The sequence below is a fragment of the Salvelinus fontinalis genome, chromosome 21, assembly GCF_029448725.1.
Source record: "Salvelinus fontinalis isolate EN_2023a chromosome 21, ASM2944872v1, whole genome shotgun sequence".
In the NCBI taxonomy this organism is placed as follows: domain Eukaryota; kingdom Metazoa; phylum Chordata; class Actinopteri; order Salmoniformes; family Salmonidae; genus Salvelinus; species Salvelinus fontinalis.
Genome location: NC_074685.1, coordinates 12,055,640 through 12,071,418, shown reverse-complemented (window position 1 = coordinate 12,071,418; position 15,779 = coordinate 12,055,640). Strand labels below are relative to the sequence as shown.

General features: G+C 45.8%; 1 protein-coding gene across 6 annotated transcripts in view; it reads right to left on the bottom strand.

The window, feature by feature from the left end:
• LOC129818184 (calcium/calmodulin-dependent protein kinase type II subunit beta) overlaps window positions 1-15,779 on the bottom strand; it is a 69,939-nt gene that overhangs the window by 35,664 nt on the left and 18,496 nt on the right. For 3 of the 6 annotated variants that reach the window (XM_055873872.1, XM_055873869.1, XM_055873867.1), the window contains exons 7-13: window positions 14,631-14,733; window positions 10,089-10,172; window positions 9,865-9,959; window positions 9,558-9,680; window positions 9,397-9,480; window positions 1,220-1,262; window positions 368-439 (exon numbers count right to left, since the gene is read on the bottom strand). In XM_055873872.1, coding sequence (XP_055729847.1) covers window positions 368-439; window positions 1,220-1,262; window positions 9,397-9,480; window positions 9,558-9,680; window positions 9,865-9,959; window positions 10,089-10,172; window positions 14,631-14,733 — 604 coding nt within the window. Of the gene's footprint in view, window positions 1-367; window positions 440-1,213; window positions 1,263-9,396; window positions 9,481-9,557; window positions 9,681-9,864; window positions 9,960-10,088; window positions 10,173-14,630; window positions 14,734-15,779 lie in introns of all 6 variants that reach the window. The other 3 variants (XM_055873871.1, XM_055873868.1, XM_055873866.1) reach the window with 1 other exon arrangement.

Below are 15,779 nucleotides of genomic sequence, written 5' to 3'. Positions count from 1 at the left end.
AAAGACACCTCACACACTGCTCATGAGGGACAAAACACAGGCAGAAAATGTTAAACAAAAAAGGACTCCAGCCCAAAGATACAAAAGACTAAAGCATGTTAGAGGGAGGGAGGGAGGGAGGAAGGGAGGGTAGATAGACATGCCATGTATGCTGCTTCATTCATTAGAGGGGGGAGAGGAGGATAAAGATAGGAGAGAGGGAAAGGTGAGGGGGGAGGGAGGGAGGATAGAGAGGTGGTACATGAGAGGAAGGACAAAAGGAGTGCAAAAGGAAAGGATGAGGAAGATAGTGCGAGGGAGAGGAGATAAGAAGAAGAGAGGAGAGACAGTATAATTGTGTAATAGGAGGAGGTATAGAAGAAGATACCTTGCTCCACTATCCCAGCAGCAGTTGCAGGAACAGTAGTGATTGACGCAGGAGATGTAGACTGTCTACCGACTGACACAGAGAGAGAGAGAGAGAGAGAGAGAGAGAGAGAGAGAGAGAGAGAGAGAGAGACAGAGAGAGAGAGAGAGAGAGAGAGAGAGAGAGAGAGAGAGAGAGAGAGAGAGAGAGAAAGACAGAGAGAAGGACAGAGAGCAAGTGACAGCAAAGGACAGAAATTGGGAAGGAGTGAGGGAAGAGAAGAGAGGAGAGTGTCAGCGTGTCAGTGTGAAGAGTAGGCCAGATTGAAGTTATATTACCCAAGACCCAGTTAAGTTTCATCAAAGTGAGTCAAGGGCAAAAATATTTCAACATAAAACAAATCTATGTGATGACGTTGAATCAAAGTGTAAAAAGTCATCAACGTCATCAACGTCATCAACGTGGGAATTTCAGATTCTTTCACCCAACTTTTAACCTAAATCCAATGAAATGGTGACATGTTTCCAGTGAGAAGTCTCTCACCCCTCTTACCTTGGTCGGCAGACACAGTGTTAGTCCAGAGGAACAGGAACATGTTATGATCCATGCAGCTTACCATTGTAATCAAACTTAGTAAAGTCCTTCATAATGGGAGACTAAACTTTTCACCAGATCAGTTTGTGATAATGACAACATCTCATGACATTTTTTTTTTTTGGTGCTTGTGGAGAGAGAGAGAGAGAGAGAAAGAGCAAGTGCGTGTGTGTCTGTGTGTGTGTGTGTGTGTTTGTGTGCACACGTGTTTGTCTGTAGCGTGCATGCATGCGTGTGTGCGCATGCGTGTAAGTGTTTATGTATGACACACACATTTACCAGAGAAATTCCTCGTCACCAGCATAGCAGTCAGGACGGCTCCCTATGGACAGAAGAGAGAGAGAGAGAATTGAATTGAGAGAGGACTATTACAGACCCTTTCCATTCACCAGGAAGACCACTTATAACCCACTCACACTATTAGAGTTAAAGATTTCATAAATGAACATTAAAAGAGATTCTACCATACTTTTGCATACTTTTTAGCCAGTAGTTCTCAAAGTAATCCCCGCTAGCCAAAAGTGGTCCCCGACAATGTGCAGTTATGTGCACCATGCCACTGCTCTCTCTTACTCTACTGTGTGTGTCTTGCTAGCTTTTTATTTATTTGTATTTATTTAACCTTTATTTAACTAGCTAGCTAGCTGAAGCTCATTGGCTGAAACTCGAATTGCTAGGGGGCTGGCCCACTAGGGATGGGGGTCTGAAATAAGTGTAATATTCGAATAGTGCCATGAAGTTTTGTTGGATATCCTAGCTAGGCTAATTGTAGCTAGTTAGGCTAATTGTAGCGAGCTAGGCTAAATGTAACTAGCTAGGCTGATTGTAGCTAGCTAGGCTAATTGTGGCTAGCTAGGCTAATTGTAGCGAGCTAGGCTAATTGTAACAAACTAGGCTGATTGTGGCTAGCTAGGCTAATTGTAGCTAGCTAGGCTAATTGTAACTAGCTAGGCTGATTGTGGCTAGCTAGGCTAATTGTAGCTAGCTAGGCTAATTGTGGCTACATGCTGCACTTTCTCCCCAATCCCATTCAGAGAAAAAAACGGCATACCTGTTGGTTGCTCGTTGTAGTCTACTCCTTCTCATTTCTCAAACTGTTAATTTCGTAATTTTAATGCATTTTGTATTGCATTAAATTAAATCTAACTCCACTCGCTACACATTGAGCCTCTTTGCCGCTTTGATTGGCCAACATTAACAATAAGCGACCGTGCACGTCATATAAACTACATTGAAAAGTTTGTTGTGTTATTAAATTAATAATTTCAAATGACGTGGTATATCCTTGTATGTAACAACAATTTACTTTAAGCTTTTTTAATGTTAATAGGCCTATAATATATTTTTTCATGACAAAAACTATTCAAATCCTAATGTCAGTTCCAATATTTGAATAACTGTGCACATCCCTATGGCCCATGTGTGGGTAAATGTAGGGAAAACGGCACCACACAGCATCCAGAAAACTAGGATTCAAACTTAGGATTTAATTGAGGTTATATTATGCATGTATGAACTACACATTAACACATCCAGCCCAAGGCGGGAGGTTTAAAAAATACTTAGTAGAAGTTCCGTAACATGTCTTTAACTAACTAAGTGTCACGACTTCCGCCGAAGTCGGTTCCTCTCCTTGTTCGGCTGTCGACGTCACCGGTCTTCTAGCCATCGCCGATCCACTTTTCATTTTCCATTTGTTTTGTCTTGTTTTCCTGCACACCTGGTTTTCATCTCATCATCATTACTATGTGTATTTAACCCTCTGTTCCCTCCATGTCTGTGTGGGGGGTGTTGTTTATTGTCAAGGTTGGCACGCTTCCGGCTGGTTTGTGCCGGGTTTTGTTTTATACCCGTGCTTTGTGGCAGCCGGTACTTTGTACTTGGGTTTTGTACTTTGTGCTGCCTCACTTATTCTTTGGGCATTTGTGTTGTGACGCGGTTGCGTTCTGTATTATCATTGCCTAAGTAAAGTGCTTTGTCCATTCATCTCTGCTCTCCTGCGCCTGACTTCCATGCACCAGCTACATCCACCGTTGACACTAAGAGCATGTGTGATCACGTGGACACCATACAATAGGAATGGCTAGCCTGTGTACACACATACACTAACAGGCTGTGTTTCTTGTGAGTGTGTTCCTTCCTTTCCAGATGCAGCAGTATTATCGATCCACTCATCATGACATATAGCCTTGGTCTCAAACACACACTCCCCACCTTCCAAATGGTACCCTATTCCCTATGTAGTACATACACTACAGACCCTATAGGCCCTGGGGAAAAGTAGTGCACTATATAGGGAATATGGCACCATTTGGGACACGACAACTAGCCTCCATTATTCCCAGTGTAACATACATGAACCAGTCTGTTCACATAACATGCATGAACCAGTCTGTTCCAGCTCATCTAAACATACTAGCAGAAATCATATCTCTGGCCAAATCATCCAGACATCATCCTCTATGAATAGAGAAAGGCACCAATCCACCTATCATGGCATGGGAGATATGGAGGGAGAGAGAGATGGAGGGGAGGGAGGGAGAGAGAGAGATAGAGGAGGGAGAGAGAGATGGAGGGGAGGGAGAGAGAGATAGAGAGGAGGGAGAGAGAGAGAGGAGGGAGAGAGAGAGAGAGAGGAGGGAGAGAGAGAGCGATGGAGGGGAGGGAGAGAGAGATAGAGAGGGGGAGAGAGAGATGGAGAGGAGGGAGAGAGAGATATGGAGGCGAGGGAGAGAGAGAGGGAGAGATATGGAAGGGAGGGAGAGAGAGGGAGTGATGGAGGGGAGGGAGAGAGATAGAGAGGAGGGAAAGAGAGATGGAGGGAGAGAGAGAGAGAGATGGAGGGGAGAGAGAGAGATAGATAGAGAGGAGGGAGAGAGAGATGGAGGGGAGGGGAGGGAGAGAGATATGGAGGTGAGGGAGAAGGGAGGAGAGAGAGATAGGGAGGGGAGGGAGAGATATGGAAGGGAGGGGAGGGAGAGAGAGAGAGATGGAGGGAGAGAGAGAGAGAGATGGAGGGAGAGAGAGAGAGAGATGGAGGGGAGAGAGAGCGATAGAGAGGAGGGAGGGAGAGAGAGATATGGAGGCGAGGGAGAGAGAGCGAGGGAGAAGGGAGGAGAGAGAGATATGGAGGGGAGGGAGAGAGAGAGAGAGAGAGAGAGAGAGAGATGGAGGGGAGAGAGAGATGGAGGGGAGAGAGAGACAGAGGGGCGAGAGAGATGGAGGGGAGAGAGATGTAAGGGGGGTGAGAGAGACAGAGAGAGAGAGCTACAGAAAAAGAGAGAGAGAGAGAGCTACAGAGAAAAAGAGATCATGAGCAGATGAGCTCCTGCATTTTTCCGCATGTTCTTAAAAATGATAGATTTAGAGTTAGATAAACTTTGATTATTTGGCAGGGACATATACAGGATTCAACCCTCCACAACATAACCTTCACTCCAAATCAAAACTCAAAATCTACAACCTGATTTTGGACGGAATTACGGAATTACCTGGAAGGCTTACAACTACCAAAGATTATTATTATTGTTCCCTTTTTGCTGACTGTTATAAAAATGGGAACACAAGCAACCCTATCTTCCACGCAGACCATCCCCTGGCATGGCACAGTGCTATATTAACACACTACCCCTCTGTTAAGAGGGGGGTGGGGGGTGTTACCGATGGGTGGAAACTCCGGATACTAGACAACGAGGACTCTGAGTCAGCTAATATAAATCTCTATAAGTCTGGAACAGTATTGGTACAGGGAAACCTCAAACAGTTTCAGCTGGACTTTCACCTAATCAAAAAAATAGCTCAGTAGGAGAAGCTCTCTGTTGAGAAAGATACCCCCACTTCGAGTGGGTCAGAACAGCCCTCTTCATTACATAAACCCACAGACGAGCAACCCCAAGTGGAAAGTCAACCTCCCATCACAGAGTACTACTCCCTCATTGAAATAAGGGATAAATTCACCCAGCTGGAGATAAGGCAAGTGGAGTTGGAACAGCAGGTGATTACACTCCAGTCAGCACAGACCCAGACAACAGTCCAGCAGAACAACAACCCCTTAACTAGACCTGGAGAGCTGGAGGTGGAGAGAGACTTATCTGCACTCTGGACAACATCAACAGGAGAAAGAGCAGGAGAAGAACACAGCACTAGAGGAGAGGATCAGACTGCTGGAGGAGAGGGTGGGGGGTGGCGTGTGACAGAGAACAACCCATTAGAGAGGTGGCCACCCCCACAGAGAAGCCAGCAGAACAGCCCACCTCAGCTCCCGACAAAAGTCTCGACACCACAGCAGAACAGTCCACCCCAGACCTTGACCACATCGACATCACAGCGGGACAGACAAATGAAGAACCCCAAGCCCAGAGGATCCCACCCCCTCTGAGCAACCCCCATGTCAGCCACCCTGATAGCCCTCCTGACAACGATCAGGTCCACCTACACAAGGCAGCAGTGCCCACCTTCGCCCGGACCCTAAAGAACATAGATCTCAAACGCAGCCCCAGTACTCAAGTATAAACACCATGGGACCACACAGCCGTCATACCGCTCAGGAAGGAGACGCGTTCTGTCTCCTAGAGATGAACGTACTTTGGTCCGAAAAGTACAAATCAATCCCAGAACAACAGCAAAGGACCTTGTGAAGATGCTGGAGGAAACAGGTACAAAAGTATCTATATACACAATAAAACGAGTCCTATATCGACATAACCTGAAAGGCCGCTCAGCAAGGAAGAAGCCACCGCCATAAAAAAAGCCAGACTACGGTTTTCAACTGCACATGGGGAAAAAGATCATACTTTTTGGAGAAATGTCCTCTGGTCTGATGAAACAAAAATAGAACTGTTTGGCCATAATGACCATCGTTATGTTTGGAGGAAAAAGTGGGAGGCTTGTAAGCCGAAGAACACCATCCCAACCATGAAGCACGGGGGTGGCAGCATCATGTTGTGGGGGTGCTTTGCTGCAGGAGGGACTGGTGCACTTCACCAAATAGATGGCATCATGAGGTAGGGAAATTATGTGGATATATTGAAGCAACATCTCAAGACATCAGTCAGGAAGTTAAAGCTTGGTCGCAAATGGGTCTTCCAAATGGACAATGACCCCAAGCATATTTCCAAAGTTGTGGCAAAATGGACAAAAATGACAACAAAGTCAAGGTATTGGAGTGGCAATCACAAATCCTTGACCTCAATCCTATAGAAAATTTGTGGGCAGAACTGAAAAAGCGTGTGCGAGCAAGTAGGCCTACAAACCTAACTCAGTTACACCAGCTCTGTCAGGAGGAATGGGCCAAAATTCACCCAACTTATTGTGGGAAGCTTGTGGAAGGCAACCTGAAACGTATGACCCAAGTTAAACAATTTAAAGGCAATGCTACCAAATACTAATTGAGTGTATGTAAACTTCTGACCCACTGGGAATGTGATGAAAGAAATAAAAGCTTAAATAACCTGCCCAGGGACTGCGGTTGAAAATTAGCCGGCTGGCTAAAACCGTCACTTTTACTGAAACGTTAATTAATGTGCACTGTCCCTGTAAAAATAAAATCAACTCAACTCAACTCAAATAAATCATTCTCTCTACTATTATTCTGACATTTTACATTCTTAAAATAAAGGGGTGATCCTAACTGGCATAAGACCGAATGTTTACTAGGATTCATTGTCAGGAATTGTGAAAATCTGAGTTTAATGTATTTGGCTAACATGCTGACCAGACCGGACACGTCGCACGAGCGAGCGTCGCAAAATAAATTTAGAAATCCATGTTATTCAATTATTGCACCCACACTGCTCGCACGCGCCAACGAGCGTCTGCGTTACCAAGGGCTAAAATAGAACTCCGTTCTATTTCTGACGCAGATCGCGCTGAAAGTCCTGCCTCTCCCATCTCCTCATTGGTTTATAGAAGCAGGTACCCACGTGCCATCTCCTCATTGGTTATACCCACGTGAGTGATTGAAAGACGAACTGTTTTGCCGGTAGTTGTGGTAATACTAAGGAGGAGATATGACTAGAAACGATTCGGTTGGCCGTTTTATGTGTGAATTAATTGGCGGAGCTTGTGCAGTTCAGGTAAAATAACAACTCAATGTTTATATCCCAGGACAAATTAGCTGGCAACAGCAAGCTAGCTAAATAGGACAAATTAGCTAGAAAGTGCAAGCTAACTAGCTAAATTGCCATACATGTTTAATGCTTTTCGACCTGTCCCCAAATAATGTAATTGGTTCAGAGTTTGTTTTGATATTTTAACCTGCGTGTCGTGATCGCGTTTGGTGTAGGGAGACAAAATATATATTTTTCTACCTTTAGTTTGTGGGATCTTGTTTGTGTGTAGTTGCTTTCTGCACTGCATGTTGATTTACGTTGTTTTGTATTTTGTTGTTTTTTCGGTATAATTTAAACAAAAGAAAGATGTACGGCTACCCCGCTGCACCTTGGTCCGATCCTTCCATCAACGAACGTGACAGAAGATCCCACCACCAATGGACCAAGCAGCATGGCCAGGAGGAGCAGACATCCTGGGCCCGGGAGAGAAAGGAGGATCAACGGCGACTCCGAAGTTCACGATCACGACGGAAGCCCGAGAGGCAGCCCTAAACATTTCTTTGGGAGGGGGCACACGGGTTGGTCGGCGAAGCCGAGGGGCGAGTCTGAAAGCGAAGAGGAATATTGGGAGAGACTGAGCGAGGAGTATTGTGGGATAGTTGAGGGGGGTGATGAGGTAGAGTGAATGGTTTGGTGTCTGGAGCAAGACAGTCACCGTGAGGAGCGTGGGACCAGTCAGGCACCATGTTTTGCGGAGATACGCAATGTGTCTTCGGTGCGCATCCACAGCCCGGTGCGTTCTGTGCCAGCTCCTCGCACTTGCCGGGCTAAAGTGAGCATCCAGCCAGGACGCGTTGTGCCAGCTCTACGCTCCAGACCTCCAGTACGCCTCTTCGGTCCAGGATATCCTGCGCCAGATCCACACACTGTGTCGCCAGTGCGCCTTCACAGCACAGTGCGTCCTGTGCCAGCGGACGCACCTGTGCCAGCGGACGATCCATGGCCCGGAGCCTCCAGCAACGATCCAAGGTCCGGAGTCTCCAGCGACGGTCTACAGTTCAGAGCCTCCAGCGACGGTCTGCGGTCCAGAGCCTCCAGCGACGGTCTGCGGTCCAGAGCCTCCAGCGACGGTCTGCGGTCCAGAGCCTCCAGCGACGGTCTGCGGTCCAGAGCCTCTAGCGACGGTCTGCGGTCCAGAGCCTTCAGCGACGGTCTGCGGTCCAGAGCCTTCAGCGACAGTCTGCGGTCAAGAGCCTCTAGCGACGGTCTGCGGTCCAGAGCCTCTAGCGACGGTCTGCGGTCCAGAGCCTTCAGCGACGGTCTGCGGTCCAGAGCCTTCAGCGACGGTCTGCGGTCCAGAGCCTCCAGCGACGGTCTGCGGTCCAGAGCCTCTAGCGACGGTCTGCGGTCCAGAGCCTTCAGCGACGGTCTGCGGTCCAGAGCCTCCAGCGACGGTCTGCGGTCCAGAGCCTCTAGCGACGGTCTGCGGTCCAGAGCCTTCAGCGACGGTCTGCGGTCCAGAGCCTTCAGCGACAGTCTGCGGCCCAGAGCCTCCAGCGGGGGTTCCCTGTCCAGAGCCTCCTGCGATGGTTCCCAGTCCAGAGCCTCGACGATCTACGGTCCAGAGTCTCTGGCGATGATCTACGGCCCGGAGTCCCCAGCGACAATCTACGGTCCGGAGTCCTCAGCGACGATCTACGGTCCGGAGTACCCGGCGACGATCCACGGTCCGGAGCATCTGGCGACGATCCACAGTCGTTCCTCCGCCGACGATCTATGGTACGGAGTCCCCGGCTACGATCCGGTTCCTCCGGCGACGATCTACGGTTCGGTTCCTCCAGCAACGATCCACGGTCCGTTTCCACGGAAGCGGATGGATCAGTGAGCGGAGTGGGTTCTACGTCCCGAACCGGAGCCGCCACCGAGGCTAGATGCCCACCCGGACCCTCCCCCATGGAGTCAGGTTTTGCAGCCGAAGTCCACACCTTTGTGTGGGGGGGGGTTACTGTCACGCCCTGACCTTAGAGAGCCTTTTAATTTCTCTATTTGGTTAGGTCGGGGTGTGATTTGGGTGGGCATTCTAGTTTTTCTATTTCTTTGTTGGCCGGGTATGGTTCCCAATCAGAGGCAGCTGTCTATCGTTGTCTCTGATTGGGGATCATACTTAGGCAGCCTTTTTTCCACCTTTTAGTTTGTGGGATCTTGTTTGTGTGTAGTTGCTTTCGTAGCTTTACGTTTGTTTTGTATTTTGTTATTTTTTCGGTGTCATTTAAATAAAAGAAAGATGTACGCCTACCACGCTGCACCTGGGTCCAATCCATCTCTAAACGAACGTGACAAGAAGGCTCAGAGATTACCTCAGTATTCCTAGCGATTATGAAATGATTAAGAGAGAACGGAGCAGACCTTGAGTTTCCTCCTGGCGTTGAACTTCTTCAGGCACTCCACTGTCTCCTGTCTGTGCATCATGGACGCCACGGTGGATCGTTGCTGGAAAGAGAGAAAGAGAGAGACAATGTCAAACAGGGAAACCGGGAGGAAAAGTGTGTGTGTGTGTGTGTACTTACGGAGACCCATGGGTGTTTGAGGGCCTCCTGGGCAGTGATCCTCTTGGCAGGGTTAATGGTCAACATCTGGTTAATCAGGTTCTTGGCTTCTGGAGTCACTGAGTCCCATTCAGGAGACGGAAACTACACACACACACATTCCCTTATGTCAAACAAATGTGCCAGTGTGTGTTTGTGTGTGTGTGTGTGTGTGTGTGTGTGTGTGTGTGTGTGTGTGTGTGTGTGTGTGTGTGTGTGTGTGTGTGTGTGTGTGTGTGTGTGTGTGTGTGTGTGTGTGTGTGTGTGTGTGTGTGTGTGTGTTACTCACGTCATAAGCTCCTGCTTTAATTTGCTGATAGAGTTTGTGTTGGTCCTCATCCCAAAATGGAGGATACCCCACTAGCAGGATGTACAAGATCACACCTACACAAACACACACACGTGTTGAGTGGTGAGAGAAGGGGAGGAGATACTGATGAGAGAGATGGAGAAAGGGATGAGACAGATATATATATAATATAATATAGTGTTACTGTAGTGCTTTATACTCACCACAAGCCCAGATGTCTACAGGTTTACCATAAGCCTCCTTCCTCAGTACCTCTGGAGATAGGTAGCCTGGGGTACCTGCAAAACCTATGTATATACACACACACACACACACACACAGTGGTTAAGCTGTATGACTGCAGTCATAGGCCGAGGATGATATAGAACATGATGATGGATGTAGTCCAACACAGAAGACAAAACAATGTGTAGAAACTGATTCCACTGTCGGTCTACTATTTTGTTGGAAACTGTAAATATAATCAACAAGGTAATTTTAACAAAAATAAATCTATGAAAGTGAAATGGAAAGCTGAACTGGGGAGTCCTGCTGTACACATTGTTGTTTTTAACAGGTTATTGGCTATTTATGTTTAAGCTAAGGCCTATCGTGTTTTTTTGTGTTTTTTTACATTCTTTTATTTATTTACATTTGCAATGTAAATCATGCAATCTAACTAACTATGATGCAACAAATAAAGTAATCTAATTGGATAGATTCTATTTGATCTAATATGACTTATGACATAACAAACGAGGGGGTTCCAGGGCTTCTAACACCTGACATTTTGATATCTTAAGCAACCATCAATCAACAGCTAAAACGTCAACTTTTCAAGATCTTTTATTCCCCAACAACATCAGCAGCAGGACTTATATCATCATCATCATCATCAGCAGCAGCAGCAGCAGGACTTATATCATCAGCAGCAGCAGCAGCAGGACTTATATCATCATCAGCAGCAGCAGCAGGACTTATATCATCATCATCATCAGCAGCAGGACTTATATCATCATCAGCAGCAGGACTTATATCATCATCAGCAGCCGGACTTATATCATCATCAGCAGCAGGACTTATATCATCATCAGCAGCAGGACTTATATCATCATCAGCAGCAGCAGCAGGACTTATATCATCATCATCATCAGCAGCAGGACTTATATCATCATCAGCAGCAGGACTTATATCATCATCATCATCAGCAGCAGGACTTATATCATCATCATCATCAGCAGCAGGACTTATATCATCATCAGCAGCAGGACTTATATCATCATCAGCAGCGGGACTTATATCATCATCATCATCAGCAGCAGGACTTATATCATCATCAGCAGCAGGACTTATATCATCAGCAACAGCAGGACTTATATCATCAGCAACAGCAGGACTTATATCATCAGCAGCAGCAGGACTTATATCATCAGCAGCAGCAGGACTTATATCATCATCATCATCAGCAGCAGGATTTATATCATCATCATCAACAGCAGCAGGACTTATATCATCATCATCAGCAGCAGCAGGACTTATATCATTATCATCATCAGCAGCAGGATTTATATCATCATCATCAGCAGCAGCAGGACTTATATCAACATCAGCAGCAGGACTTATATCATCAGCAGCAGCAGGACTTATATCATCATCAGCAGCAGTACTTATATCATCATCAGCAGCAGGACTTATATCATCATCATCAGCAGCAGCAGGACTTATATCATCATCAGCAGCAGCAGGACTTATATCATCATCAGCAGCAGGACTTATATCATCATCAGCAGCAGGACTTATATCATCAGCAGCAGCAGGACTTATATCATCATCATCATCAGCAGCAGGACTTATATCATCATCATCATCATCATCAGGACTTATATCATCATCAGCAGCAGGACTTATATCATCCTCAGCAGCAGGACTTATATCATCAGCAGCAGCAGGACTTATATCATCATCATCATCAGGACTTATATCATCATCAGCAGCAGCAGGATTTATATCATCATCATCAACAGCAGCAGGATTTATATCATCAGCAGCAGGATTGACATCATCAGCAGCAGGATTTACATCATCAGCGGTAGGATTTACATCATCAGCAGCAGCAGGATTTACATCATCATCATCATCATCATCATCATCATCATCATCAGGACTTATATCATCAGCAGCAGCAGGACTTATATCATCATCATCAGCAGCAGCAGGATTTATATCATCATCATCAACAGCAGCAGGACTTATATCATCATCATCATCAGCAGCAGGATTTATATCATCAGCAGCAGCAGTACTTATATCATCATCAGCAGCAGGACTTATATCATCATCATCATCATCATCAGGACTTATATCATCATCAGCAGCAGCAGGATTTATATCATCATCATCAACAGCAGCAGGATTTATATCATCATCATCATCAGCAGCAGGACTTATATCAACATCAGCAGCAGGACTTATATCATCAGCAGCAGCAGGACTTATATCATCATCATCATCATCATCAGGACTTATATCATCATCAGCAGCAGGACTTATATCATCATCAGCAGCAGGACTTATATCATCAACAGCAGCAGGACTTATATCATCATCAGCAGCAGCAGCAGGACTTATATCATCATCAGCAGCAGGACTTATATCATCAACAGCAGCAGGACTTATATCATCAACAGCAGCAGGATTTATATCATCATCATCAACAGCAGCAGGACTTATATCATCATCAGCAGGACTTATATCATCATCAGCAGCAGGACTTATATCATCATCATCATCATCAGGACTTATATCATCATCAGCAGCAGGACTTATATCATCATCAGCAGCAAGACTTATATCATCATCATCAACAGCAGCAGGACTTATATCATCATCAGCAGCAGGATTTACATCAGCAGCAGCAGCAGGATTTACATCATCAGCAGTAGCAGGATTTACATCATCAGCAGTAGCAGGATTTACATCATCAGCAGCAGGATTTATATCATCAGCAGTAGGATTTACATCAGCAGCAGCAGGATTGACATCATCAGCAGCAGGATTTACATAATCAGCAGCAGGATTTATATAATCAGCAGTAGGATTTATATCATCAGCATTGAAATCATCAGCAGCAGGATTTACATCATCAGCGGTAGGATTTACATCATCAGCAGCAGCAGGATTTACATCATCAGCAGCAGCAGGATTTACATCATCAGCAGGATTTATATCATCATCAGCAGGTTTGACATCATCAGCAGCAGGATTTACATCATCAGCAGCAGGATTTACATCATCAGCAGTAGGATTTATATCATCAGCAGCAGGATTTATATCATCAGCAGTAGGATTTACATCATCAGCAGTAGGATTTACATCATCAGCAGCAGGATTTACATCATCAGCAGCAGGATTTACATCATCAGCAGCAGGATTTATATAATCAGCAGCAGGATTTACATAATCAGCAGTAGGATTTACATCAGCAGCAGCAGCAGGATTTACATCAGCAGCATGATTTACATCATCATCAGCAGCAGGATTTATATCATCAGCAGCAGGATTAACATCATCAGCAGTAGGATTTACATCATCAGCAGCAGGATTTACATCAGCAGCAGCAGGATTTACATCAGCAGCAGCAGTAGGATTTACATCATCTGCAGCAGTAGGATTTATATCAGCAGCAGCAGCAGGATTTACACCAGCAGCAGGATTTACATCATCAGCAGCAGGATTTACATCATCAGCAGTAGGATTTATATCATCAGCAGTAGGATTTATATCATCAGCAGTAGGATTTACATCAGCAGCAGCAGTAGGATTTACATCATCATCAGCAGCAGGATTTACATCATCATCATCAGCAGGATTTACATCATCATCAGCAGCAGGATTTACATCATCATCAGCAGGATTTACATCATCATCAGCAGTAGAATTTACATCATCATCAGCAGTAGGATTTACATCATCAGCAGTAGGATTAACATCATCATCAGCAGGATTTATATCATCATCAGCAGTAGGATTTACATCATCAGCAGTAGGATTAACATCATCATCAGCAGGATTTATATCATCATCAGCAGTAGGATTTACATCATCAGCAGTAGGATTAACATCATCATCAGCAGGATTTATATCATCAGAAGCAGAATTTGCATCATCAGCAGCAGGATTTACATCAGCAGCAGCAGGATTTACATCAGCAGCAGCAGGATTTACATCATCAGCAGCAGGATTTGCCAGAAAACCAACGTGGACAGCATAAGAATGTATGCTTCGTCATACATGGCTCCCAGCGTGCCCAGAAACCCCAGGGCCTCCCTCTACCTTGCTGATCTTTACCCTGAGGTGACTGACGCGTTTTGTTTTACAACTTCAGTCCTATTAGGGATATACTCCAGGTTGTTAGGGACAAAATCACCTGCCGATCCTCTCAGGTGAACTACATTAACCCAGCTGGACACGATGAACTTTGAAACCATCCATGGAGGACCAACATGAAGCCTGTGGTCTCAGCATGACCTCATCTCTGAGGAAGAGCGGGGTAGGAAACACATTTGTCAAGAACCTGGACAAGATCATCTGCAACAAAAGTGTGTACAACACCTTCTCTGCCTTCGGAGACATTGTCTCCAGCAACTGGTTGGTGATGAGAATGGCCAATCTAAAGGCTATGCCTTCGCCCAATACAACACCAAGTGTGTGTGTGTGTGTATGTGTGTGTGTGTGTATGTGTGTGGGTGCGTGAGCGTGTGACATACCGAACCATGCCTGTTGGTCTCCCTGCACCTCGATGGCCAATCCAAAGTCAGCCAGCTTCACTGCAGCATTCTTACATTTACTGGCCAGCAGGAGGTTCTCTGGCTACACAGGGGACAGATGGGACAAGAAGTCAAACACACACACATCACTTCTCATGGGGTGCTGGGCCTAAAATCATGTAGTAGTAACACACTTGCACTTACACCCACACCCACACACACAGATGGTCCAATCATTAACAGTCATTTATTTTATGTATTTATTAGGAACCAATCTGTCTGTAACAGCTGTGGCACTGCTACTGTGGTTAGCCAGTACTAACAGTGTCACACACACACACACACACACACACACACACACACACACACACACACACACACACACACACACACACACACACACACACACACACACACACACACACACACACACAGAGACAAGGATCTACCGTAGCAGTGTCACCACTGCAGCATGTGCCGATTATTGAGAGTGATTAATTTGGGCATGCAGGGCAGAGGAGGGAAGGAGGAGGGAAATGTTTGTGTGTGTGTGTGTGTGTGTGTGTGTGTGTGTGTGTGTGTGTGTGTGTGTGTGTGTGTGTGTGTGTGTGTGTGTGTGTGTTTTAGTGTCACTGAGGGGAACAAGAGGCAGGGTAGTATTGTATTATTATGTACATACACAGACAGCAGAGTGGGCTGATTCAATGAGCTATGGATCATCATTCAACCTCACTATCACCAACACACACACACACACACACAATAACTTGTCTGTTTTGCTGCAGTGGTGATTACTAAGAAGGTTAGGTTGCTCTGGTGGATGTTAGGCTGAGAAAGTGGGTGAGGGGGGGGGGGGGGGGGGGGTGCTGTAGAGACCACAAACTTTGAAGGTAATCTAATAAACAGTAATGGAAGTTGGCCCTGTGTCATCTACAGCCTCTGTGTTATCTACAGGCCCTGTGTTTTCTACAACCCCTGTGTTTTCTACAACCTCTCTGTTATCTACTACCCCTGTGTTATCTACAACCTCTATATTATCTACAGCCCTGTGTTATCTACAGTGTTTTCCCTTAAACCACTCGAGTGTTGCTTTAGCAGTATGCTTAGGGTCATTGTCCTGCTGGAAGGTGAACCTCTGTCCCAATCTCA